At 37.2% G+C, this 27,596-nt stretch overlaps 1 protein-coding gene across 1 annotated transcript; it reads right to left on the reverse strand.

The window, feature by feature from the left end:
• Positions 1–360: 360 nt before the first annotated feature.
• On the reverse strand, positions 361–20,928 carry commd5 (COMM domain containing 5). Its single transcript, XM_060885201.1, has 7 exons — positions 20,682–20,928; positions 20,400–20,560; positions 19,755–19,783; positions 16,852–16,902; positions 16,585–16,680; positions 15,582–15,657; positions 361–1,381 (listed from the first exon to the last, which is right to left on the reverse strand). The coding sequence occupies exons 1-7, from the start codon at positions 20,794–20,796 to the stop codon at positions 1,253–1,255; spliced, it is 657 nt and encodes a 218-aa protein (XP_060741184.1). The 5' UTR covers positions 20,797–20,928; the 3' UTR covers positions 361–1,252.
• Positions 20,929–27,596: the final 6,668 nt, after the last annotated feature.

The following is a 27,596-nucleotide window of genomic DNA, read 5'->3' on the forward strand; positions in this document are numbered from 1 at the left end:
TCTTTGAGCCAGACCTGGCCTATTTACTACAGTCGAGATCTCAGTATCACCCATCACATTAGTGCAGGCAAGTTATTTGTTTAGCCATCTGAGGTGAATAAATTCTAAAATCTCTGTGAATTTATTTTTTTTTGTAATGATCAAAACCACAGTTTTTAATATGCACCTTTTCATCTTTATAATCTGTGTATAATTCATTTTGTTTTTGAAAAGTGAAAGCCTTTTTCAATAAAAAAAATGTACAGTGTTATGCAAAGGTTTAGGAACCCCTGACAATTTCCATGATTTTCATTTATAAATATATGGGTGTTTGGATCAGCAATTTCATTTTGCTCTATCAAATAACTGAAGGACACAGTATTTCAGTAGTAAAATGAGGTTTATTGGATTAACAGAAAATGCGCAATATGCATCAAAAGAAATTAGACAGGTGCATAAATTTGGGCACCCCAAAAATCACATCAATATTTAGTAGAGCCTAAATAACAATAACAGCCTCAAGATGCTTCCTATAGCCTGTAATGAGTGTCTGGATTCTGAATGAATGTATTTTGGACCATCCCTCCTTACAAAACATCTCCAGTTCAGTTAGGTTTGATGGTTGCCGAGCTTGGACAGCCCGCTTCAAATCACCCCACAGATGTTCAATGATATTCAGGTCTGGGGACTTTGGTGGCCATTCCAGAACATTGTACTTGTTAATCTTTTTAAATTTAAATTTAAAAAATGTATTTTAAACGCACATTTTTTAAAAATAAAAATATTGTATGGAACAATCTATGCTAGTGTCATTTGTAATCAAGATGAATCTGATGACTTGTAAAGGGGTTAAATCTTTTTACAAGGCACAGTATGTGGTTTGTTTGTGCTGTGATGTTGAGTTAGTCAAATTTATTTTTTGTGATGTAGACAAAGTCTGTGGTTTTGTACCAACAATACATATATAACACTGAATGCAATTAAAGGGAAAAAAATATTTTTTGATATTGGCCTTTTAATTCATTTACCAGTGTTGAACCACACGGTGTTTAAACAATATTCTGTATATGTTGCATGGATGTAAATATAACTTTTTTAAGCAACAACACTGCCCAAGGAAAAAAAAAAAAATAAAAGCAAGCACCTTTATTGCAGTTTGTAAAATGGATATCCAAAGGCATCAAACACATAGTAATTTAATCATATGAACTGTTGTACTGTATAAGCACTCAATCAATAATAGATTTCTTACTGAATAAATGTAACATTATGCTCACTTAATGGTAATGTAATTTGAATGATAATCTTTGATCTTGAGAACACTTCGCTTCTCCAAGTCATTCATTTCTTTAAGAATGTGTGCAACATTGTACCGCAACTCCTGGAACTTGGACACAGGAACCTATTTTAAAAGAAAAAATATTATATAAATACATAAACCTAGTCAGATCAAAACTCAACACTTTGCTTTACTAATCCTGCACCTTACTGTTTAGTTGTACCTTTAGTTTTAAATTATAAAACTAAGAAGAGATCCAGTGTGAGTTTCAGATGTTCTTATATTTCAACAAACAATGTAAAAGAATGCATCTTATATTAACCCTCCTATTTTCCTTTCCTGCATTCCTATGCAAATTAGGAGCGCCGAGTCAACTTGACCTTGTCTGTTTTGACTGCTTCTAAAAAATGAAGTATATATGATAGCCATTTTTTGGCTTGTTTTCAACATATTAACATATATTTTGCAAAAAAAAAAAAATAATAATATTTGGTATAATAAACCTTATTTATATACACAAATGCCTCATTTTTAGTAAAATAAAGAAATTTTTAATTATTTTCACTACAGAGGCACAAAAGTTGATGCACAATTACAGGCTGGTATATTTCAAAGCCAGGAGAACTCAAAAACATGGCATAATTTCTTGTGAATAAAACTTCCTTTACACCTCTTATGCTTTTTATTATATTTAATTTATAAACACACCTCATGAAATTATGCCATGTTTTAATCATTTATGCTTATTTTACTCAAAATATTATTTTGTATAACCACTGGCTGGTGTATGTCAAACAGTAGTCAAAAAAAAATCTGTATGTTATATTAATATGTTCTTTTATTTCAGTTGCTCAAAGACTTCAGATTTTTGGGGCTTTTATTGCTATTTAAGGATAGATACAGCTGTTGAAAGCATGAATACTCACATTTACAATGATGACACCAGAAAAAACCCTCTTGAATCTTGGAGGTGGACACAAAATGTAAAAGGCACTGAGGGCATTGCTAACAAGATTATGATGTACAGTGGGTACGGAAAGTATTCAGACCCCTTTATATTTTTCACTCTTTGTTTCATTAATGTACACTCAGCACCCCATCTTGACAGAAAAAAACAGACATGTAGAATTCTTTGCCAATCTATTAAAGAAAAACTGAAATGTGCTGAGTGTACATTAATGAGAAATAAAATGAACTTTTTTGATTTTAGCAAATGGCTGCAATGAAACAAGAGTGAAAAATTTAAAGGGGTCTGAATACTTTCTGTACCCAATGTATATTAAGGAGCTGTATTCAAGTGAGACAACTAACTGGCTATTGTTAATAGGCAATCAATTTTTGCAATAGTATGAACTGATTAATTTAGCAGTAGAAATGACTCACTGGATACAGTTGTGTTCAAAATTATTCAACCCCCAATGCTGTAAATGGTTTTAGGGAATTTAGTGTACATTTGTAATTGTATTCAGAATGAAATCCTACAAGGACTTCTTAAAGAACCATATGCAACTAAAATGACATCAATTAGTTTTGTAATACAGTAGTAAATGTTTCTTTTGTGAATTCTTCATTGACATAATTATTCAACCCCTTAAAGACTACCACTCTGAAGAACAGAGGTTCAATGAAGTGTTTTCAATCAGGTATTGAAAACACCTGTGGATATCAGGGAGCAGCAATAAAGCCTAATAAGCACCAATTAGGCAGCTTTAAAATGACTGTGATACTCAGCTCCTTCTAGACATTTACTGGTGTGGTTACAAACATGGTGAGGTCAAGAGAATGGTCCAGGAAGACAAGAGAACAGGTGATTACTCTTCACAGGAAGGGCAATGGCTATAAGAAGATTGCAAAGATGTTAAACATACCAAGAGACACCATAGGAAGCATCATTCGCAAATTCAAGGCAAAGGGCACTGTTGAAACGCTACCTGGTCGTGGCAGAAAGAAGATGCTGACTTCGACTGCTGTGCGCTACCTGAAGCGTAGAGTGGAGAAAAGTCCCCGTGTGACTGCTGAGGAACTGAGAAAAGATTTGTCAGATGTGGGTACTGAAGTTTCTGCTCAGACAATACGGCGCACCCTGCGTAATGAAGGCCTCCATGCCAGAACTCCCAGGCGCACCCCCTTGCTGTCCCCAAAGAATAAGAAGAGTCGACTGCAGTATGCCAAAAGTCATGTGGACAAACCACAGAAGTTTTGGGATAGTGTTCTGTGGACTGATGAAACAAAATTAGAACTGTTTGGGCCCATGGATCAACGCTATGTTTGGAGGAGGAAGAACAAGGCCTATGAAGAAAAGAACACCTTGCCTACTGTGAAGCATGGCGGGGGGTCAATCATGCTTTGGGGCTGTTTTGCTTCTGCAGGTACTGGGAAGCTTCAGCGTGTGCAAGGTACCATGAATTCTCTTCAGTACCAGAAGATATTGGATGACAATGTGATGCAGTCCGTCACAAACCTGAGGCTTGGAAGACGTTGGACCTTTCAACAGGACAATGATCCCAAGCATACCTCCAAGTCCACTAGAGCATGGTTGCAGATTAAAGGCTGGAACATTTTGAAGTGGCCATCGCAGTCACCAGACTTAAATCCGATTGAGAACCTCTGGTGGGACTTAAAGAAAGCAGTTGCAGTGCGCAAGCCTAAGAATGTGACTGAACTGGAGGCTTTTGCCCATGATGAATGGGCGAAAATACCCGTAGATCGCTGCAAGACACTTGTGTCAAGCTATGCTTCACGTTTAAAAGCTGTTATAACTGTAAAAGGATGTTGTACTAAGTACTAAGATTGAATGTCACTTGGGGGTTGAATAAAACTGATAATGATGTGAGCTCAGAAAAGACATTTGTGGTTATTTCATTATAAATGTTATGTTATATTTGTCTGACCTACATGTGCCTCTTTGATTTAATTGTAAGCAGGATGACTGAATGATCATAATCAATGTCAAACCGACCAAAACAATCAATTTCAGTGGGGGTTGAATCATTTTGAACACAACTGTATTTTAGAGACTTTTACACAGTGACATCAAACTATATACTGCATGTACAAGCGAGAATTTACAGAAAAACTGCCACTAAGCAGAGCAACAGATAAGCCACAAAAGTTCTGGAACCAAGTTTAGGCTCTGCCAAATTTATGGAGGATCTGCTCATTATAAAACACATGCAAGCTCATCTGTGAGATGGCAATGGACGGCAGTGGCAATGGCCGGTTTGTGAATGGAGGGCAGAGTCTGGGGAACAAGCGGTAAGCTTCACACACCCGTGAGTATTATTCCAAACAGTAACCACTGGAGGAGATTTAAGAACAGAGAGCGAGAGCAGTGAGGGAGCTGAACACGCACAGCTGTGAGTGTAAAAGTGTTTCTCTATATTCTGAGCTGAAAAATGAAACAAAGTCAAACAAGAAAAGAGAAGCTTGTCTTCCTTCTGCTTCCTCATCCCATACAGGGACCATCAAACTGGTGCCAAAACCTTGGACAACACTGTCATTGAGTCCTCACCAATGGTGGAAATAGATAAATCTCCTGCCAGCCTCCGTTAGATGTAACAACATGCGCTCCTTGAACGGCGAACGAAGCAAGTACGACACTCAGTTTTTAGTCAAGACACATGGGGAGGACCAGAAGCCGCTTTGTGAGCTAGTCAAGTATGAGGGGACGCTCTCCACCACTGTCGCCGCTCCTTATTTCACACAAAATAGGTCCTCAGGATGATGTGGAGGCCTTCATCAAGATTTCTGAACAAACATCATAAGAAAAAAATAGCATGCAGTGGTGTGGATGCCAGATGTCATACTTTAGGATTGTGGAAGCGTAAACATGTCAATAATACAAAATATAATGTACAACAGAATGTAAACATACTGAGTAATAAAATACATGAATTAAACACATACTTAAGGATAAAGCAGCTGTTCTTAAGTCTATTAGTTCATGAGATGATTGAACTGAATCGTTTGCCAGAGGGCAACAATTTAAAGTGATATCCAGGAGGCGAAAGGTCCTTTAGGATGTTTTCTGGCACAGTGCTATATAAAGATCCTTTTAGGAATGCAGAAAGCAGACAATGATTTTATGTGCAGAGTTGATCACCCCCTGTAGGGCTTTCCTGTCCACCTCTGAGCTACTGGTGTACCAGGTTTTTGTGGTCCAGGAAAGGTCCTCAGCAATGTTCATACCCAGGAATCTAAAGGCTGGAACTCTCTGTACCCAGACTCTGCTGATGTTCAGTTGTGTGTAATCCTTCTTGTGCCTTTCTGAAGTCTATGTTGAGCTCTTTTTGAAGCATTAAGGGCCAGGTGTTTGCCCCACACCATTCGGTCATCCTCTGGATTTCATCCCTATCCTGTTTCATCTCCTTTTTTGTCATCCACAAATTTAATTAAGGTGTTGGTAGGATGGGTTTTTAGTGAAACTTTATGCAAAAACTTGCTTTTAAGGATTTAACCCGTAATCCTCAACTTTCTGAGGAGCAGGCTACTTTTCTAAATGCCCCTATCTCTTTAGATGAATTAAATGAAGCCTTTATGGCCATGAAGAAGGGGAAGTCGCCGGGTTGGGATGGAATCCCAACCCTTTCTGGGATGAGCTAGAACAGCCGTTGTTTAACATGATGTTCATGTTTGTTCAACAATAGTGCTAATATGGCCATTATCACTCTATACCCAAAGCCTGACAAAAAATTAAATTAGTGTGGAAATCATAGACTGTCTTTTAAATGACCTTAAACTGTATGCCAAAGTTCTAGGTTCCCGTTTAGACACTTTTATGATTAAATAGGTGCACAATCTCACGCAACACTCGTCAAGGATGCCTCTCTCCATTGTCCCTATCTCTTGAGTCTTATGCACAAAAATTTTGCCGACACTTTTTGTAATACGTGGATATCTTTATATGCAGATGAGATTTTTCAGCGTGTCCATTTTCTGGTGTCATCTTTTCCAGGGCATTTCAAATTTAGGAAAAAAAGACAAGGATCACAGATTCACGGCCTAAAGTAATATGTTCTTCTCTCCAGAAGTCTTAAAAACAACTTTATGGCTATTACTTAACTATAAAATTAGAAAAAACACCAGATTAACTTCAGAAACTCTGTGTGTGTAACTCTTCAATTTATTATAATGAACTTCCAGCTATCCATAAAATCCTGACAGTGGAAGCAAGTATGAGGGGTATAGTATCTTCATTGTATTTTAGTTGTTTTCTTTAAGCTGTGGTACAGATATATATACTGTAGCATGGACACACATTCAATATGGTCCAATCTTAAACTTAAACAATTAATTCACCACAAAATGGTCCATGGAATATGTATCACTCCTAAGAAACATTGTATAATGAAGTTTTCCTCTTCTTCTAATTGTAATTGTATGAGTTTCCTGAACATAAGACACCTACAGACATAGGACATATGTTTAGGAAATGCCATGTTGTTCATTTTTGGAAACAGGTATCTATGACGCTGAAGGACATTTAGGACGTTGATATATCATATTGTCCTAAGCTATTTGTCTTATGTGATGACTCATCTTTCAGTTTCTCTCTGTCTGAGAAGAAATTGTTATTCTGTTGATTAACTGTTAAGAGAATGCTTGCATTACATTGTCAATCTCCACAGACTTTAGCTTGATGAGCTGTACTTGCCTTGTGTAATCTTCTGTAATTATTTTTGTTATAGACAATCTGCATTTGGGGGCTGGGGGATTCAAAAAACTCCAGTTTGGTATCAATGAGCCGTGGACAACACACAGCTAAAGACGGTTACTTGTTTGGCCATCCATGCACCAATTTTGATATGTACTCAGTACAAAGGCATGTGAACAACCCACATGGCACACAGTTTCCAAGACTGAAGTTCTGAGGCACCATGCCATCACAATTTGCTCAAGTTCAAGTTAGCTTTATTTTCATTCCGCTACATGTTGAGACATGCAGTGGAACGAGATGTCGTGTCTCACAGGTCAAAGGTGCAACATACATACAGACATACACATAAAACAACGAAGCTGGGGGCAGGTACGGACTAAGCCATCAGTACAAAAAATACACTCAAGAAATAAATATAAATATGTAAACTATAACAATGCTTCCCTAGATATTGTACAGATGCAGAAGCTCAGAATTGCTGTTTGACTACTGCATGATCACTGTGTGATTCTGCCAGACATCCACCAGGAGTGCTACAATGATCTTGTTCCTCCGCTCTGACGTAGTTAGCTGCCTTATTCACTCCCCCTACACGCGTCTAATGCAATGACGCATTGATCCACCAGGTGGCACCATGATCAGTGTAACAGCTGCTGGCATTAACCAATGAAACGTCTCTAAATTAAATTAAAACCATTTTGACCATTTTTAATGTCAGTAAATGATAAAACCTGTTTTTTTCCAGGTCAAATTGACTTGAATGCTTATAAATCAACAATTCTACAATGATCACCATTCTGTGTGATCAGCTTACATTTGTGAACATTTTACACGTTACAGATGTGGCCTTTAAGAACGAACGTCTTTTGCCGCGGCATTCTGCAATTCTTGCCGCAGTTTGCCGCGGCTTGCGGCACTTCTGTTCGGGGGGACTATCTTAGCAATCACCTTAATGTGTTTCGCTTCATAGAATATCCACCAGGTGGCGCATAAGAAGCCTGTTTCTCTTAAGCACTCAAAGGTTTTTTAAGATTGTATAATATGTTTATATTATTAATTTACATTTAAAAAAATAGATTTTTTATTTTACTTCACATTACATCAGAATTGTGAGAAAACATCCACAATAAAATATAATTCTAAAGACGTATGAAACATTCTTATTATTATTATATGTTGCCTACATTTACTAAAATAATAGCAATGTAAAATATAAAGGAAATCACAGTTCACGTTAGGCGTAACATAACACAAGTGACATTAAGAGATTTTATTAAGTTACTTTAATCATTTATTTTAGAGATATTTATAGAAATATCTCTAAAATCATTTATTTGCATTGCTTTCTGTACTGCATTCGTTTTGTACATTTACAGGTGCACAAATACTGGCTCATTTTAATTTCATTAAGACACTGCTGTGTTCTGTATTGATCGATGTTCTGTAAATTTGTACTTAACAAGCCTAAACCATGTTATTCAATTTGTTATTATTATTATTATTATTATTATTATTATTATTATTCAAAAAATATATATTTAGTTCTAATATAGTTTGTGTTCATTTTTTCTCATAAGGGAAAATTATTATTATTATTATTATTATTATTATTATTATTTATTTATTTACTGACATTAAAAATGGTCTAAATGGTTTCAAAACAATCTCCTGGCTTTGAAATATACCAGCCTGTAATTGTGCATTAACTTTTGTGCCTCTAGAGTGAAAATAATTCAAAATGTATTTTTTTTACTAGAAAATGAGGAATTTTTGCATATTAATGAGGTTTATTATATCAAATATTACAATTTTTTTTCGCAAAATATATGTTAATATGTTGTAAACAAGTTAGACAAAAAAGGTGAAAAAAAAGGCTATCATATATACTTCATTTTTTATAAGCAGTCAAAACAGACAAGGTCAAGTTGACTCAGCGCTCCTAATTTGTATAGGAATTCAGACGAGGTCTGCAGGAAGGTTAAGTTATGCAATATCAACCCATTCAGAGTCGATCGGCCCTATACGCAAGTTGCGTAGGGCCCCGCAAATTATGCAAGGCCCCGCCCCCCTGCCTCGTTTTACAGCGTGTGTCAATGTTTACTGTGTAGCATGGGCGAGGCTAAAAAGGAGCTCAGCACCCCTAAAATTTTTATTAATATTTTAGTCCAGCGGGTCGCCGCCGCTGTGGAGTAGCACAGGACCTGAGTGACTCGTCCATAGTCATAAATGGAGAGAAGTAGCGCCGGTTACAATGTTCTTCCGCAAGACGCATGCAGTTCTGTTTATTAACTGCTAGAGCATGAAACAAAAACAGCAGCGCGACAAATAAACTGCGTACCTGTGTAGTGTGTACGTGTGTCTCTGTTGGTAAAGTTTATCGTTAATTTGATACTCATTTTAACAATCGGGAGTCATGTAAACATGACGTCACATGCGTCTTTTGGAAACATGAAAGCCCTGGCGTTTGGACCAGAATGAAAATAAACTACATATCACTGTATATCACCAGTACGTGTGAAAACACTCACTCACTTTGCTGTATTTATTCATTCCTCACACACAGAGGATTTAACCTGAACCAGGCTTAACTCCTGAACTTCTAGCATTACTCACTCTCTCTCTCTCTCTCTCTCTCTCTCTGTGTGTGTGTGTGTGTGTGTGTGTGTGGCTTGCCAGTGCACTACGGACATGAAAAAAGAAAAAAGACAGAATCAGGTGAGAGACTAGGGACAGTCCATAATGATCTTGTGAAAGGAATTTGTCATTTAATAAAAAGTTAAAAGCCCAATAATAATAATAATAATAATAATAATAATAATAATAAAGACATTTAAAATGACACGCCTCCGTGTGCCTTTTGATCATAACCTTAGCTTCAGCACCCCTATAGTCTCTCAAGATTACAACAACGTTAATGCAATATGGAAACCAATGGATTTACATTGGAATGAGCATAATGCCAGGTCTATATGAATGCACATTCCTCAGTAAATAATAACCATCAGGGATCAAGTATTGCTCTAATGCATACTATAAAACACAGTGATACTGTATGGCAAGCATTTTAGCTTTTATACATTCACATGATATGGATTTTTGATATCAATTCAGTTTTCAATACTTAAAATGTAAATATTAAGAGTGTGATTTCTAGTAGTAACCATATTTTTTTTATCAGGAATTACATTTTACACTAGTAAAAACGTAATTGCTGATATCTGCTATTGAATATTCACTAGTTGAATATTGCAAGAGCCAAGTCATATTATAAATAGTATTTTATATTTGAAAATGTATAAAGAGGAATCTGAGGGAGGCAGTTTAAGTGGGGCCTAATGCAGCTTATAAAATGAATAATAGTAGTTATCTAAACCTTACAGGTGCTATGCTGAAATTTGTTAGTAGAGAAGATGCTGTCAAGTGTGAATGTGTGACAAATGGTTTACATGGCTCACGGGTCAGGTAGGAGGGCCCCTTAGCAGAATTTTGCTTAGGGCCCCAGGGAGGTCAGGATCGGCTCTGGACCCATTTTTTATAAGTTATAAACATTAATCTGAAATACCCTTTAAGTTATGCAGTAAATAGCATTTAAACAAAGTGACTGCAAGACAAAGCTTGTGCTTTGTATTAACCATTTTTTGAAACTTACCACTTATTGCTGTAAATTTAAATTGGTTATATCAACATATGTAAAATTAAGTTATGCAATATCGACCCATTTTTTACAAGTTATAGGGTATTTCAGATGAATGTTTATAAGTTATGCAGTAAATAGCATTTAACACTAGATTTACTGACATTTTTTATTTTCTGGTGCGGGTCCCAAGGTGTGATTCCCCCCTGTTGAGATTTTCACAGTTCTTCAGCTCAATTCTCCTCCTGCTTTTGTTGTGCAAACACACCCATCACCCATGAGGCCTGGCACATTTGCATTTGTTCACTCAGAATAGCTCAGATCCAAGGCAGGCCAAACCTCTGGGGTCTATTTGACTCATCTGGAAAGTTTAATGTGTCATAACTTGGGTTTCCTTCCACATATTTGCCTGAAATTTACCAGGATTGTTCCAAATTATGAACTTTGCAAGTAAAATTAATTTTGTCTATTTTCGTTAGCAATGAACATACAGACACAAAAATGCACACATAAAATGCACACACACGCACACACACAGTCAAACACTGTTCAAAGCATTGGGCATTGCATTTCAGTTGGCCTCAAGACAGAACAAAAGCTATACATTTGTAAACATTTCACACACACACATGCACACGTGCAAGCACGCACACACACACACACCTAGCAGAAGGCAAAATATGAAATGATGCTACACACACACACAGACAAATTTGCTGCGATCTCTGACATCTGGAAACGCTTCAACAAATTTGAAATGTGAAAGTTCTATTTAAAATAAAACAGACTTGTGTATCCATATATTATGAATGTGTTTCTTTTGTATAAATACGGCAGACATTTCTGAAGGTTTCCATGTCACACACAAAGACTCTGTGGGTCCAGCTTGCGCAGTGAAGCACAAGCGATTTGCTACTGCACTGGGCATTCCAATGTCCTCCTCTTCCCACACAGTGCTGTCTTTTGCCGTCTGGCTCAGACAGGGCTTCCCAGTACCACGGTGCATCTTCCGTGGAGGCATGTTGGGTTCTTGTTCCGTCTCAAAATTCACTTTTGGTGTTATAATTCAGTGATGGCCAATGAAAATGAAATGACATCATTTTATTCTGTATGTGTACGAACATGTCAAAAGCCATGGACCATAACTTCACTCAGCTTATGACATTTGTGTACAAACATACATTGGAGACTGAAGTGTTAGCAAGTTTTCATTTTATTCATGTCATTGTATTAGCAACTTTTCATTCTGTTTTCACACAATTTTTTTTATAAATAAAACCGACTATTTTGTATAGACGGCAGGCATTTCTGAAGGTTTCTATGTCACAGACAGAGGTTTGGCCTGCCTTGGATCTGAGCTACTCTGAGTGAACAAATGCAAATGTGCCAGGCCTCATGGGTGATGGGGAATAACTGTGAAAATCTCAACAGGGGGGAATCACACCTTGGGACCTGCACCAGAAAATAAAAAAGTCAGTAAATTTAGTGTTAAACAGTAACTGCAATCACCCCACAACATGGTGAAAACAGGAAAAAACGCTTTTCTTTTGAATCCCTGTATTGGGGGTTGTGTCAGTGGTCTATCAAGACTAAATGTTATGAAGCAGCTAAAATAAAGACTGTGGGGAGACATAAATAATGCATATTTTATTTTTTATAAATAATGCATATTTTATTTGCATTGAATATTTTATATGCATATTAAAAATGCATAATTATTTTTTTAATAATTCATATTTTATTTTACGTGTACACATGGACATGAGGGTGATGCAGTTTTTTTTTTTTTTAATAAATGGATATGTTACGAGTGTAGGGCAGGGGCGGTTCTAGGATTTCATCTTTAGGGGGTTTTAGCCCTCAGAGAGAATTTAAAAGAAGAGTTTTATATTATATGACAACTCTGGTAATAAGAATAGTGAAATTTCACTGCTTCATTCAGGATGAGCTGTTTGCCATATCCTCTACTACACCATAATATATAAAAAATAAACCACTAATTACACCCAATAACACTCTTTATTCAGATTTAAAAGCGATTTGGAAATACAGAACAAACTATTTGCTGCAATACTGATAAACTATCGCTAATAACCCCATCAACAATGATGTTTACCATCAACAAACCAACAGAAGTATTTTTTCCGTAACACACCGACACATCGAGCGGTACCACAAAGCCAGCCGTGACAGCGGAGATAGTCGCAGATGTGACTGTTTATGTAACCGGCAAAAGAAAATAACACATATTGTCGACTCGTCAGCCTACATGAAACACGACTGCCCTCTACAGGTTTTGTATTTCCTGCGCTGAACAATTTGACCCCCTTCGTTAGAGTCTCGCAAATTGCCGGGAGTCTGCGCGGCACTCTTATCTCCGAGGCGGGATTTTTAAAAGGCCACATCTATATGTCTATTTTGCCTACCAGATGCCATCTGATCACCCCAAAACGGGCCACACACACCACTCAAAAACATGGCATAATTTATTGTGAATAAAACTTCCTTTACACCTCTTATGCTTTTTATTATATTTAATTTATAAACAATAAACCTCATGAAATTATGCCATGTTTTTGAGTAAAATAAGCAGAAATTTTTAAATATTATTTTGGATAACCACTGGCTGGTGTATGTCAAACATCCCCAGGTCAAAGCTGACTGAAGCAACTAAATTCATAAATAAGAGAGAGGAAACAAATATGATTTGAATATGAAAACACAACGTGTGTGTGTGTGTGTAGCATCATTTTGTTAAGATTGCCCTCTGCTAGGCAAAGGCATCTCAAAAGTGTGAAATATTTACAAATGTGTGGCTTTTTTTTCTGGAATCCTAATGAAATGCAATGCCCAATTTGTGTGTGTGTGTGTGTGTGTGTGGGGTGTGAGTGTGTGTTTTGGGTGTGTGTGTTAGTGGACATTTTGTGTGCATTTTTGTGTCTGTATGTATGTTCATTGCGCTGAAAAGGGCAAAAGTGTGACCTATTGCCCTACTAAATGTGGCCGGGTCAAATTGACTCGGGAGGACTTGAGGAGGAAAGTATTAATTTTATTTGCAATGTTCATAATTTGGAACAGTCCTGGTAAATTTCAGGCAAATATGTGGAAGGAAACCCAAGTTATGACACATTAAACTTTCCAGATGAGTCAAATAGACCCCAGGTCTGCACAAGGGTTATATAAATATCATATGTACTATGGCAATGACAAACCTTAGCAATTTGAGGTCAATTTGACCTGCAAAATACTGTAATAAGAGGGTTAAAGTCTAAACAGGTCCTAAATGCATGTCCTGAAAATATCTTGTCCTCGGTTCAAATCACGCTCTTGGCATACAGTATATTTGTCTTAGTTTTCATTGTGGTAAGTAAAAATGAAATGAAAAATCAAAAAAAAAAAAAAATCTGAGGATTCCTATTAAAACTGATGTCTCTAATAGTGCAGTGTTGTTATGCTTGGTGATGCATGTTTTAAAATATATATATAATAAAAACTGACACTTAATTTGCACAAATTCAAAACCCACAGTGTCACCAAATACAACATCCATATGTCTGTCACTCTCCAGTGTGTGATAATGACATTAAAGTTTCAGGTCCTTCCTACTATCTTCCTGCTGGACAGGTAAAAGGTGAAAGAGAAAACTGCTTCTATACTCTTAAAATTTTTTTGTCTCTGACCTGTAAAGTCAGGGTCAGAAAGTATTTGTGAGCAAAGCCCCATCTTCTGGTTGTGCCCTGGAATTGCATTACAACAGCTAAAAATGGGGGTGGCTATATTAGAATATTCACACGTCCTTGATTGCCTGTAGAGAGGGGGGCTCATGACAAAAGTCTGCTAAAAGTGTGATAAAGGTGTGATGAAAGTCTGACTAAGGTCAGTCACACGTTGAAAAGCCGCTGCATCTGTACATGTGCAACAGGAGGCATTCAGAGTCAAGCAGATGGTAGCGGGCTAGTGCAAGATGCATTGTGCAACATGAGCATGTAAACATCTGTCCTTTATCAAACTCTGGGTGTGATATATTCTGCTCTATGAACTGCACCTGATGCACAGGTCACCAGGAGGTGCACAGGAAGATTGGTCGTAATATATTGGCTCATCGGTGACCGATCAGGCATAACATTATGAACACCTTCCTAATATTGTTTGGTCCCATTTGGTTGCCAAAATAGCCCTAACCTTTCAAGGCATGGACTCCACTAGACCACTGAAGGTGTGCTGTGGTACCTGGCACCAAGATATTAGTAGCAGATGCTTAATTGGGCTTGAAATACAGTGTAAAATACATAATGTATTAGTCTGTATTTCTATATTCTTGACAAATTTTGGGCTAGTTAATATCAGTCAGTTGTCACTTGAATGACACTGCCGATTTGAGTGCTGGCTGTACATGGCCACAATTTGCTTTGTTTTTGCTATGCTTCTGTAAATGTCAATTGTTAAAAGTGCTATACAAATAAATTGAATTGAAAATTTAATTGACATCTTTTAATGGCTACTGCCAGTATGATAATTCACCATGTCACAAAATAAAAGTAATCTCAAATTGGTTTCATGAACATAATGAATAAAACACCTTTGGGATTTGATAGCATGGAAGATTTACAGCATTTCTCAAATTCACACCTGTAATATCTGCAGAAATTGGATGATCATGTCATGAACATGGTCCAGAATCTCAAAGGAATGTTTCCAAAATGCCACGAATAACTGAGGTTCTTTTCGTAGCAAAGGCCTTATCGAGTATTAGTATAGTGTTTTTTATATATATATATATATATATATATAAAAATACACACACACACACACATACATACATACACAGTTCATAAAAATAATTTATATGAATGCTCTCTTTCTAAACACAATTTCTACACTAACAATTCATTTACACAGACATTCATCTAAACCACCTTAACTGCAGATTTTACTGTAACAAGACAGCTACGTATACCTTTTTTAAATTAACAGTAGGGTGTAATTCTCATCACAGTAAAAACATATGTAATAATTATGGTAATCATAATTACCTCAAATTGATGAAGAATCCCATCAGAAAGTGTCAACTGCAATATAACAGTTGGCTGTAAAGCTCGAGACAAGGAACTGAAATATATATATAAAAAATGGTGTAATCAACAGTTTTTGTTTAAATAAGGAATATAGCTTATTTTTTTTGTGGGTACATGAAACATCAGCTATGCCTAGTAATTCTTCCCATTAATGCTCCTTATTGTTGATATTAAACTTATTAAATCGACTGTCTATTTATCAACTTAATCTCTCTATATTTCTATCTTTCTTTTTTCTTAATCTTATTAGTTCTGTTAAGATGTGTAGGAGTTATAATTATTTTTCTTCAAAAAGGTATACAGTGTAAATTCTTTTTTTCATAATCACGTGTTTGTTTCTTGTGTGTATTGAAGAAGGCTTTACTAGTGCAGATATCCAGCATTTTTAGCTCCAATAAGAATGTGCAGTAGCCAAAATGTACCTCATAGAAGGGGTCCCCAACCCCAGGCCACGATCCAGATCATTTGTTACCCAGCAGTACAGAAATAATAAAAACTTTTGAAAGGTTTTTTTATTGTGAAAGATTACCACTTACGTATGATTCTCTTTCCTGCACTTGTCTCAGGCACAGTTTTTCATGCACTGATCAATAAAGCTTGCAAGCTAACCCTAGCAATGAGTAAAAAAACAAACGTTGCTGGAGACCCAAAGATGAGACAGCAGAAGACTCCAGTACTTCCAAAAACTTAAAGAAAGCTGCATTTAGCATTATTCTCAACCATGAGAAAATACTATGGGTCATACATTAACAGGTTTATTGAAACAGGTGATTCACATGCCCACTTTGTTTAATATGTAGCGAACAACTATCTAAACAAGGCAGTATTAGGAAAAAGGAGCATAAGTGGATAAGGGTGTCAGTCAAATGTTAATGTAATTTATGTTTTAGCTTCTCTGAAAAGCTTTTATACTGGAATGAGATGGGTGTCATCCTATCTATTATGCACATGACAACTGTACCTTGTTGAAATTGCAACATCCACTCTCCATCTGACTTTTTCTAATTTAGGCAATGTTGAACCATGCTTTGCACCAGAAGCATCAAGTGATGGCCGCCTAAAAGAGAAATCAGAACAATACATACCTGACTACTTGTCTGCTTCTATTCATTGACAACAAATGAACAAAAATTAAACCAAGTTAAAGCTTGGGTTTTCTGATAAACAATTTGAAAGTAGCACAAGTTAGATAAAACACATATATTTATTATTTAGCTTTACTTCATACCCATGTCCAAAGACAATGCCGGAAATGTCTGCAATGAACTCCTCAAAAATCCTGTATTTGATGAAAAGTAGTGTTTAGTCTCATCATAACTCCAAGAGGTACTCTACAGAATGCCTTGCAGCCAGTTCGATCATAAATTAGGGTGGAAAAGGCAGTTATTATATATAAATTGAGAGTTTACTTGGTTTAAAACTAATGTGATATAGAATTTCAGAGTAACAGGTTTTACAGTAATTGTCCAAACAGAAACATGATCCAACATAAATCGGATATACTACATTCATGATAGAGAGTCGGGAAAGTGGTTAGCATGCCTCGCTCATTGAAACATTTACTCATTTACAATTACTTATTTACAAGTACTCTTATTTACTTAATTACCATAAAGTGGTGAGAGTATGCAATTTTGTTCATTAAAAGATTAACTAATGAAAACCTTGATTTGAATTTAAATCATAATTTGCACAGATTAATGCACTTTTATATACAAATTAGGTATTAGGTAAATCAGATATGATAACCAGCTATATGTACTATGTTTAAGTATTTAGCCAAACCAACATATAGAAGTACTTTTTTGTTGCTATGAAAAACACATACTAGTCATGCTAGTTCACCATGTCAGGGACCAAGAAAACCTTGAGATAATACTGAACCAGTTTTATATTAATGCCATTAATTAAAGAATATAAACAAAAGCAAACAAACAAACCCTTTGATTAAGACAAATAAAAGAGTCTGTGTTTCTCTGGGATCAATGAATAAAAAGTGACATATGAATTTAGCTCTATGGCAAATACCACAGTAAGGCCATCCTTAAAAATATTTTGGTTTGCAGTAACAGTTAAAAAAAAAAAAAAAAAAAGGGTCGGTAGGTAGGTCTATATATTTTTTCAAGTTTCAATGTAAAAAAAATAAAGTACAATTTTGGTGATGGGGATTACGTAGGTATGAATTTAAACAAATTAGCATATCGTGATGTCACTGACTGGGTCTTCAACCCGTGACTTCGGGCGCATCATTGCAAACCTCATTTTGATGCAGGATATATAGACCACAAACAAATTTGTTTGAACAGTGACCGTGAACATTTTGTTTACTGCAGCCGCAGCCATCATTACCAAGCGCGAACCCTTGACTCTGACAGTGAATGAGAGTATGAGACAAAGCGAACGCACAGGCCACAGTGTGACATCCGTTAACCAATAGTGTAAACATAGATGACGTCACAGGTTTTTATTTAAAAGAAAGAACGTAGCCTTCGTTTGTATGTAGGCCTAGGCAATTTATATATTTACAATACTTACTAAAATATAATTAATATTATTTTATTGCTTTGTATTAGTTGTTTGAAGAGTAAAAAAAAAAAGAAATTGGTCAGTCTTAACGCAAATTTACAACCGGCAAGTCGGTCGGACTTAAAGCAAAAAAAATAAATAAAAAATTTGAGTCGGTCCTACATTGACAGGGTCGGTCGGGTTACGGCAAACAAGAATATTTTTAAGGATGGCCTAAATAGTAAGCATGGCCTGAACAACACAATACTTGCATCTAATATGCATTGGGGTTTCCAGTAAGTACCAAAATACAGGTCTCAAAGGGCTGCTTTAAAAAAAATTATTTCATATAAAACAATAAGATTAATAATTAACCATGTTTAATCATGCAGTTCAAAATATGTGCAGTAGGTGCAGTTTACAATGTAAACTGCTCCAAAAAATTAAATCACACACTAGATCTCGGAGAACAAAATATTCATGATGAAAATATTTACTTAAATATGATGTGTAATTCACTGAAAACGAAATTATTTGGTCAACGGAAACCAAAATCATCAACCCTCTGAGGGCAGGATTAAAAAAAAGTTAAAAAATAAAAATATCTAAAATCAAATTACCGGTTGATCCACTAAAGCCCCAATGTGCTTATTTGCACTCCAGGAAATGTCTGTGCAAATTCCTGATGCTGGATGTTTTCCTGAGGGATCTACTTTTAGACCTGGATCAGGGCATCAGTGAGCTCCTGGACATCCTGTAGTGCTACTTGGAAGCTTCAAATGCTTTGATACATAATGTCCCAAAGATTTTCATTTGGATTAAGGTCTGGGCAACATGATGGACCCATGAAAGGGGCAACAGTGATGGAGTTCTCAGACAAATGCCAATTGAGCTGCACAGTGCTGGGTTGTGAGCAGGATTCAATAGAGGATGACAGGCCATCATGCCACCATCATAGAATCTGTTACTTACAGTTTGGTCAGAAACATGGACACAAGTAACCTGCTGGTGGTAATTTTGTAGGGCACTGGAAGTACTTCTCCTTTTCCTCCTCATACACAAGAGCAGATGCCAGTCCTGCTGCTGGGTTATTGCCCTACATCCCTTCCACTCTCATCTTGTGTAATGACGCATCTCCCAGTACATCTGTCATACTCTACACTCTGCTTACAGGTGCCACAGACCTTGAAATGGCATAACTGTACAAATCTGGAAGTGCTGGACTACCTGTGCAACCTGCCTGGGTTGCATGTACTGCCTCATGCTACAAGTAATGACAGGGACCCTAAAAAAACTCCCACAAAACTAGAGGCAAATCAGACAGGAAGGATAATGACAGTTTTTTTCATTGTCTGCAAAGCATTTTCTTTTTGGGAGTTGTCTTGCTGTTGCCTATCCAGTGCACTTGTTGACACTTTCATTTGCACTAAAGGAGATAAAAGTGATCCACAATCACTTATGCTTCCTAATTTGACAGATTGATATCCCTGAAATTTTAATGACTTAGTGTAATGATTACATGTTCCCTTAATTTTTTGAGTAGTAGACAAGCAAACTGCTTATTAAGACACTTTATTTTTTACTGTTCCAGTAATTTGGCTCCTGTTTGTATCTAGAACCTCTTACCTTAGATCATGAAGATCATCTTCAAAGCTCTGGAAAAAAAAATGTAGTTAATTCAATGTGCTTTACTAATGGCATCCATGGCTTAACATAATTTGCAGCTATTCTTGGCTCTTTGTTCTCTATAGGTTGTGTTAATTTACTTTTAGCAATTGTTTGTATTGAACTTCAAACAAGCTGGCCTACAGACAAGTTTCATATAGACGACTAAGTATATAAAAATAAATGCCTGTGCTGGCAGGTGTGTATTTTTTTTTTCATTTGTATGAGGAATTATGCATAATAAAACCAGGATTGTTTTCCTGATCTGTACAGTTAAACTGATAAGTGTGACTCATTGATTGTAACTGTCAGACAGCAGGACTGATGATGACAATAATTTGCTATTTAATCATTTAAAAAGTTTATTAACAATCATTCATTTGTTAATAATAGAGAAAAATTCCATCTTCCATTATAAACCCTTTTTCTTTTTTAATTAATTATTCAATTCTAAATAATTATAGCCCTTCTATTTGTTTTATCCATATTTGTGAAATCAAATTAATAGAATTGTAGACTTTGAAAAACACTGGACTTCTCATGATATTGGGAGAATACATATCATCCTCCAAAATTCTCTTTGATTATACATGTTAATAAACGTACCTCTATTTTCACTGAAGATGGTGATACACGTAAAGCTTCCCTTAGTAGCTCATACATGCCTGACACAATGTCGCTAAGCTTGTCTTCTGAAAGGAGATTATCCTCAATAATATCTGCCATGCACCCACTGCACGCTTTGCCATCCAATGCATTTACAACAGCTGGAAAATATCATTGCAAATATTAAACCATTCGCACAGGTATTGTGGAACGCCTTTCGAAGACTAGCCACTTCATTACAATCTGCTGTTTCTTCTAAAGATGTTTTGCTAGCTAACTCACCTTTAAGTATTCGTCTGAAGAGTTGTTTATCCAGATCTTTCAAGTGTTTGGCCATGTTGACGACTTCTCTTGGGATTCTTCCTCCCCAAAGCTTAACATTATGTTCAGCCATCATGTAGTAGTTTGTAATAAGTATATATTTACCGCGTACAGCTTCACGCCCAAGACAAGTCAGCTCAAAATACCGTCCGGCATATCTCGTATTATTACGCTACATTCAAGGCCAACTGGAAACTGGGACTTTTCTTTATTTCCGAGTAGAAAAGACGCGACCGATCGGATCTACAATTCGTAACTCTTATTCGTAAGGTAGAGTTTTTCGATAAGCTCCGACCTCTCCAAGTTGCTAGTTGACAGCTCACATTGAAAAGTAAGAACAAGAATAATGACCAAACTATTCTTTCACATAATTTTCAACGATATTAAAACTGTATTATCACACCTACTTTAAAAACAAAGTATGCACTGTCTGAACAACTCTTTATTTTAATAGACGACTTATTTCCTTATTCAGAGAACAGAGTTCTTAAACGCGGTAATGTGGTAAATTCCGAGTTGGAAAATTCCGAGTTCCCAGTAGTCGTGATTTCATCTTTATGGTTTCGGAGTACTTTCGCCCAATTTTGTCAGTATTTTCGAGGTGGTTGTGGTTATTGGAGTTGCAAACTTAGAGACTTTGTCGCTAGATTTATTTACTATGTAGGCAGTGACGTTAATTTAAACTATAAGTAAAGTAAAATATAGCGTTTAATCTAGCGATTTTCGAGCAGGCCTTACTGTTTTGAATTCGACAGGTTTCAGATAGTTGCGGTTATACGACTTGAGAGAGTGGTTTCGTTCGACTCATGATCTTTGAAGCTTGACTGTGATTCATGGTCATATTTGTGTTTGTAATTTTATGTTCTATTATAGTAGTTAAGTGCTTTTGTTTGATTTATACATTCTACTTGTAACTATATGACTGTAATTTATAGTTCCATTGGCCACTTTGTATCAGTGAATACAGTATATAGTACCTTATGCTGTACTGTAATAATGAGCACAAACAGATTGGCAAAATTGAAAGTGCATGAAAACTGTTTTAGAAATTAAACAAAAAAATTATCAAAACAGTGTCTCTAAATTATTAACAAGATGACACAAGGCTCATTACAAAATCTTCCAGAAATTCTAAATTAAATAGTGACCAAATACACAAACAAGTGAATAAAATGTCCATTGAATGAATAATCACACCAGGTTTCATAAAAATAAACTCATCTCTAGCACATCACAACCAAGGATTCTGCATCACTGCTAGTAAGATGATCAGACATCAAGTCATTGAGTCTGATATCTGTTAAAGATCATCAGCATCTTCAGGATGTGTAGGAATTAGAATGCCAAAGATAAAGAACTGGTGGTAGATAAAGGCATGTCTGTAGCAAAGGTGGACAGGTCAAAAGAAGCAAAGTGGTTCACCATGGTATCAGAGGATGGGAGAGCTGTGGTGGTTGTATAAAAAGCAAAAAAATAAAACACCCAATAAAGTATCAATTTAAACAGCTATGTTAGTCAAGTTTTGAGTCTGAAGCTGATGAACTGGATGACAAAGCTCTGACCTTAACCCCACTGAATACAGTCGTATGCAAATGTTTAGGAACCCCTGACAATTTCCATGATTTTCATTTATAAATATTTGGGTGTTTGGATCAGAAATTTCATTTTGATCTATCAAATAACTGAAGGACACAGTAATATTTCAGTAGTGAAATGAGGTTTATTGGATTAACAGAAAATGTGCAATATGCATCAAAACGAAATTAGACAGGTGCATAAATTTGGGCACCCTTGCCATTTTGTTGATTTGAATACCTGTACCTACTTAGCACTGATTAATTGGAACACAGGATTGGTTTGTTGAGCTCATTAAGCCTTGAACTTCATAGACAGGTGCATCTAATCATGATAAAAGTGCAACCTGGTGCAAACAGTGCAAGACAAGAAAAAAAGACAGAAAGACAGTGCAGGACAAAAGACAGTGCAAACAAAAAATAGACAAAAGACAATAAACAAAACCAGTGCCGATCACTGTAAATACTGTAAATCAATATTGCATGTGCAGAAATACTGGAATGAACACAGTATTATAGCAGAGTTGCATAAGGTAATGTAAAGTATAGTGCAGAACAGTGAGCTGAGCATACAGAACTGAGGGGCTCCAGTGCTCAGTGTGGTGGTGTTGGAGATCCTGTTCCTAATCCGGACTAACTGAGGTCTCCCAGTCAGGAAGTCCAGGATCCAGTTGCTGAGGGAGGTGTTCAGTCACAGCAGACTCAGCTTCTCAATCAGGTTCTGAGGGATGATTGTGTTGAATGCTGAACTAAAGTCTATGAACAGCATTCGTACGCAAGTGTCTTTATTGTCCAGGTGGACAATAGGGCTAAATGAAGGGTTAGGGCTAAATGAAGGTCCGTGGCAATGGCATCGTCCGTGGAGCGGTTTAGATGATACGTTCTCTAAGCACTTCATAACAATGGGTGTGAGTGCGAAGGGATGATGATCATTGAGGCGGGACACTGTAGGCTTCTTTGGGACAGGGTCAATGGTGGTTGTCTTGTGGCATGTAGGAACAACAACACTGTTCAGAGAAATGTTGAAGATGTCAGTGAATACATCCGCTAGCTGTTCTGCGTATTCCCTGAGCACCCTGCCAGGAATGCTGTCTGGTCCAGCAGCCTTCCTTGGGTTAACTCTGCATAGAGTTCTATTTCACGTCAGCTGTGGATAGACAGAGTACCTGATCGTTTGGGGGGAGGGATGGTCTTCCTTGTCTCTGCTTTGTTCTGCACTACAATCTGAGCATAGAAGTCATTCAGCGCATCGAGGAGGAATGGACATCACTGTCACAGGCAGGTAAAGCTGTCTTGTAGTTTGTGATTGCCTGAGTCACCTTTGGTTGCAGCCTCCCTGAAGATGTTCCAGTCACTACAAGATCCAGTGTGTTTTCCCCTCTCATTGCAAAGTCCACATGTTTATGGAATTTAGGGAGCACTGATTTGAGATTTGCATGATTGAAATCTCCAGCAATGATAAACAGTCCATCAGGGTGAACATTCTGCAGATCGCAAATAATCCCATAGAGTTCACATAGAGCCTCTAGCATTAGCGATGGGGGGAATCTACACGCAGACAGTGAAAACTGTGGTGAATTCCCATGGTAAATAAAATGGCCTGCATCTAACAGTCACAAAATCCACTAGGGACGAGCAGTAACTACAAACAAGCACAGAGTTCTTGCACCATTCTGTGTTGATGTAAACACACACACCACCACCGCTAGCCTTACCGCACAGAGCTGCATTTTTGGCGACACGAAGCGAGGTGAGTTAATCTAGCTGAATGACGGCATCCGAAACTCTGTGAGCCATGTCTCTGTGAAAACAAAGATGCAGCAGTTTCTGAACTGTCGCTGTGTAGTGCATTCGAGTCAGATGTAGTCCAGTTTATTGTCCAGGGAGCAAACATGGGAAAGTAGAATGGACAGGAGAGCTGGCTGGCTAGGGATTATTTTTAGCCTAGTTACCGTGCCACTTACCGTGCTTTTGCTTCCTCGAGCACCCCTTTGGCGTGCACCCCTCTCCTGGTCTCCAGTATCAGGCGGCACCAGTGAGTGGAGGCCTAGTCGCCGCATAAGCCGATGTCTCAAAACCTTTCTAACACATCATCGTGCGGGTTGTTTGTTGCATGATTTCTGTGTTGTAATAACTTCTGCCGGTTGTGTACATAAACACCGCTGTCTCTGGTGTCCACGTACTAGCAATAGTTGGGCTAAAAAACGTAAATAGCACCATATTGTATCCTGCTACTGCCGTGCCACCATCTTGGATCAATCTATCTGCAGCAGTAGACGTAAATGTACGTTTAACACAGTGATGTGTCATATTGCAAACATCGTGTCTAAAGCCCAATTTAAACAAGATGAGGTAATGGTCTGAGATAGATTTTGATAGAGGCACTTTGACTATGTTTTCTATATTTAATCTGAGGGTTAGAACAAGATCAAGAGTGTGACCTCCATTATGATTGGGTCCTATTACATTCTGGTTAACCCCTATCAAATCTAAGATGGAATCAACTGCTATTCTCAGAGGATCTTCTATCTTATTAAAATAAATATTAAAGTCTCCAACAATTACTGCTTTGTCCAAAGAAACAACTAGGTTTGAAATGAAATCTGCAAATTTACAAAGGAATTTAGAATATGGTCCAGGAGGTCTTTAAATAACAATTAGAGGACATGACTCAGTAGACTTATTTTTTTGCCTACATATGTTATGTTAGTATGAAGAACTTCAAATGAGTTAAACATATGTCTAGATTCTTGCTGGACACCTAGCTTATCATCATGATTAACTGCGACAACTGCCTGTTAGGTGTGGCTGATGTATATAACTATAACCAGGTGTGCAAGCTTCGGTTAATGCGACAAACTCGTTTGGTTTGACCCATGTTTCTATTAAATACAGAACACAAAACTTTTGATCAGTAATTATTTCATTAGCATTAAGAAATTTAGATGCAAGAGATCTTATAATAGACCTAGCTTCAGGTCAAAGGTGCAGGCTGTGCATTAACTATTCTAATAGATCTAATTTTATGCTAATAAGGTTATTAAAACCTGGGTGACAACTCAATACAGCTAGCAGATGTTGGATTAGGCTGCTTTTCTGCTCCCTGGTCTTGGCCCCAGATCTTGGCCTGTTCTTAAATTATGTGTTATGCTACAATAAATGGGAGCAGCACCTTCCCGAGTGGGAGGGACTAAAAGGCTAGCCTTGCCCTCAAAAGTGCTCCAATTATCTATGAAGCCCACATTGTTTAAACAAAACTATTCCATAATAAGCATGTGATTGCCTAACTCTTAGCTGATGTAAGGTATTCCTGGTCGCTATTCAAATGAGCGGTCAAATTAAAAACATAATCATGCTTTCTTTAGCTGATAAATCCAGCTCTTCTTGTGTTGCATTCCTATTCTGTAATATTCTGTAGATAACTCCATCAGTGAATTTAAATGAACGGGACATTTAAATGGTATGGCTGATTTGGATGCTTAACTTGCCTATGGAAAGGTTTCAGGCAATAGAATTGAATGGCAAGCCCCAAATTCGCATCACTCGAAGCATATTCCAATAGTAAGACAGAAACTTTAGTTTGTTCCTCCGGGTGCTCCAGTTTCCTCCCCTGGTCCAAAGACATGCATGGTAGGTTGATTGGCATCTCTGGAAAATTGTCCGTAGTGTGTGATTGCGTGAGTGAATGAGAGTGTGTGTGTGCCCTGCGATGGGTTGGCACTCCGTCCAGGGTGTATCCTGCCTTGATGCCCGATGACACCTGAGGCACAGGCTCCCTGTGACCCGAGATAGTTTGGATAAGCGGTAGAAAATGAGTGAGAGTGAGAGAGTAAGGAAAAAAAGAAATATAACAACAGTGACACCTATTGGGAAATAGGTGAACCCATCAATGGCCCCACGTGCACAGTGGACATTCCACGTATGCAGTGGAGTCAGATTGCCTTGAGTAATGAATGTGGAAATGATGGAAACAGGATCAATTTGGGTGGAAACATCACAGGTGAGAACACGGTGAGAAATAGTCACAGGTGTAGAAGAATGGTTGGAGAGTTAAGTGCTGTAAAGATGATCCAGGAAGTAAGAGTTACTGAAAGTGCCTACAATGGTCGATGGCACCAAGAATGTTAGGAGGATCAGGCTGACATTGAATCTAGGCCAAGAAAAAGGGAAGAAGAAAGCACTAAGTTATGCATGTCATTTAACAAGTTTGATATGCAGTAGATTTCATAAGAAACAAACCAGGGAGAGAGACAAGTGCCTGTAAATAACTAGACACACACACAACCATTTAAAGAACACTAAAAGCAAGAAAAACTAGGATACAACCACACACACATTAAAGTATCAAAAACTGTAGGTATGCTTGACACTGCACAAGTTAAAGTACTAATAACTGTAGGAATGCATGATACCGCACACACTAAATTACTAAACAAGAAATTGTATGAATGATGTATGAATCAGCATGAGAGTAGAAGCAGATAGCAGAGAACTAGTAATATCTTACCTTACATAGAAAAACCAAAATGAAGAGAGTGAAGAAAAATGATCCACAGAGACTCTGTTGCCCAAAATCATACACAATGATATGTTCTCTGTCCAGGGAGAAATGTGCAGGTTTCAGGAATTGTCAGGCTCAAGCTGTAGTAGTTTTTTTATATATAACCTCAGAAATAAGGTTAAAAATGTTGGGAAATACTGTTTGTCAAACCATTTCTTGTAGGGCTTCTCTTGCTTCAGAACAGATGTTGGCAACCTGCTTTGTATGTAAGCTGCGGTTACTACAGCCTATGCCCAGTACGTCTTTGGCAGGTTAGCATGAGAGAGCATGGTGCTTGCTGCCTCAATTAATGTCCTGTTTTTTTTTTTTTCCTGCAACACCATTATGCTGTGTGTGTGTGAGGTACAGTTGTCTCATGATGGATATTTGAGCCTTCAATAGAGTTCAATAATACCTAAGTATTCTTGAAATTCTTTTGACGTGTATTTCTTATCATTGTCCTTTCTTAAGCCGCCTTCACACTGCACACGACAAACGACCGCCGATAAACCGGAAGTCATTCATTTCCTATGGAAAGTCGCAAGGTCGCTGCGTGAGGTGCCAACCATCTGCGGATCCGTAATTTTTGGATCCGTTTTGAGCGTTGGATCCGTTAAAAAAATTTAACTTGTGCGACTACACCACATCCGATATGCCGACCGGGTGTGATGTATTCCAATGTTATCTAATCAGGTTCCTGTGCGCGAGGTGATAAGAATTATTAAAAAATATTAATATAAACTTTATCAAAAACAATCTTTT

Source organism: Tachysurus vachellii, chromosome 13 (genome assembly GCF_030014155.1).
Source record: "Tachysurus vachellii isolate PV-2020 chromosome 13, HZAU_Pvac_v1, whole genome shotgun sequence".
NCBI lineage: Eukaryota > Metazoa > Chordata > Actinopteri > Siluriformes > Bagridae > Tachysurus > Tachysurus vachellii.

Bases quoted from the DNA above. Each gene is read 5' to 3' on its own strand.
- commd5 (XM_060885201.1), bottom strand. From the start codon at position 20,796: ATGATGGCTGAACATAATGTTAAGCTTTGGGGAGGAAGAATCCCAAGA. The intron at 19,784-20,399 runs GTACGTTTATTA...TTTTTTTTCCAG, and splicing joins CATCTTCAGTGAAAATAGAG to AGCTTTGAAGATGATCTTCA. The intron at 16,681-16,851 runs GTATGAAGTAAA...TTTCTCTTTTAG, and splicing joins GGCATTGTCTTTGGACATGG to GCGGCCATCACTTGATGCTT.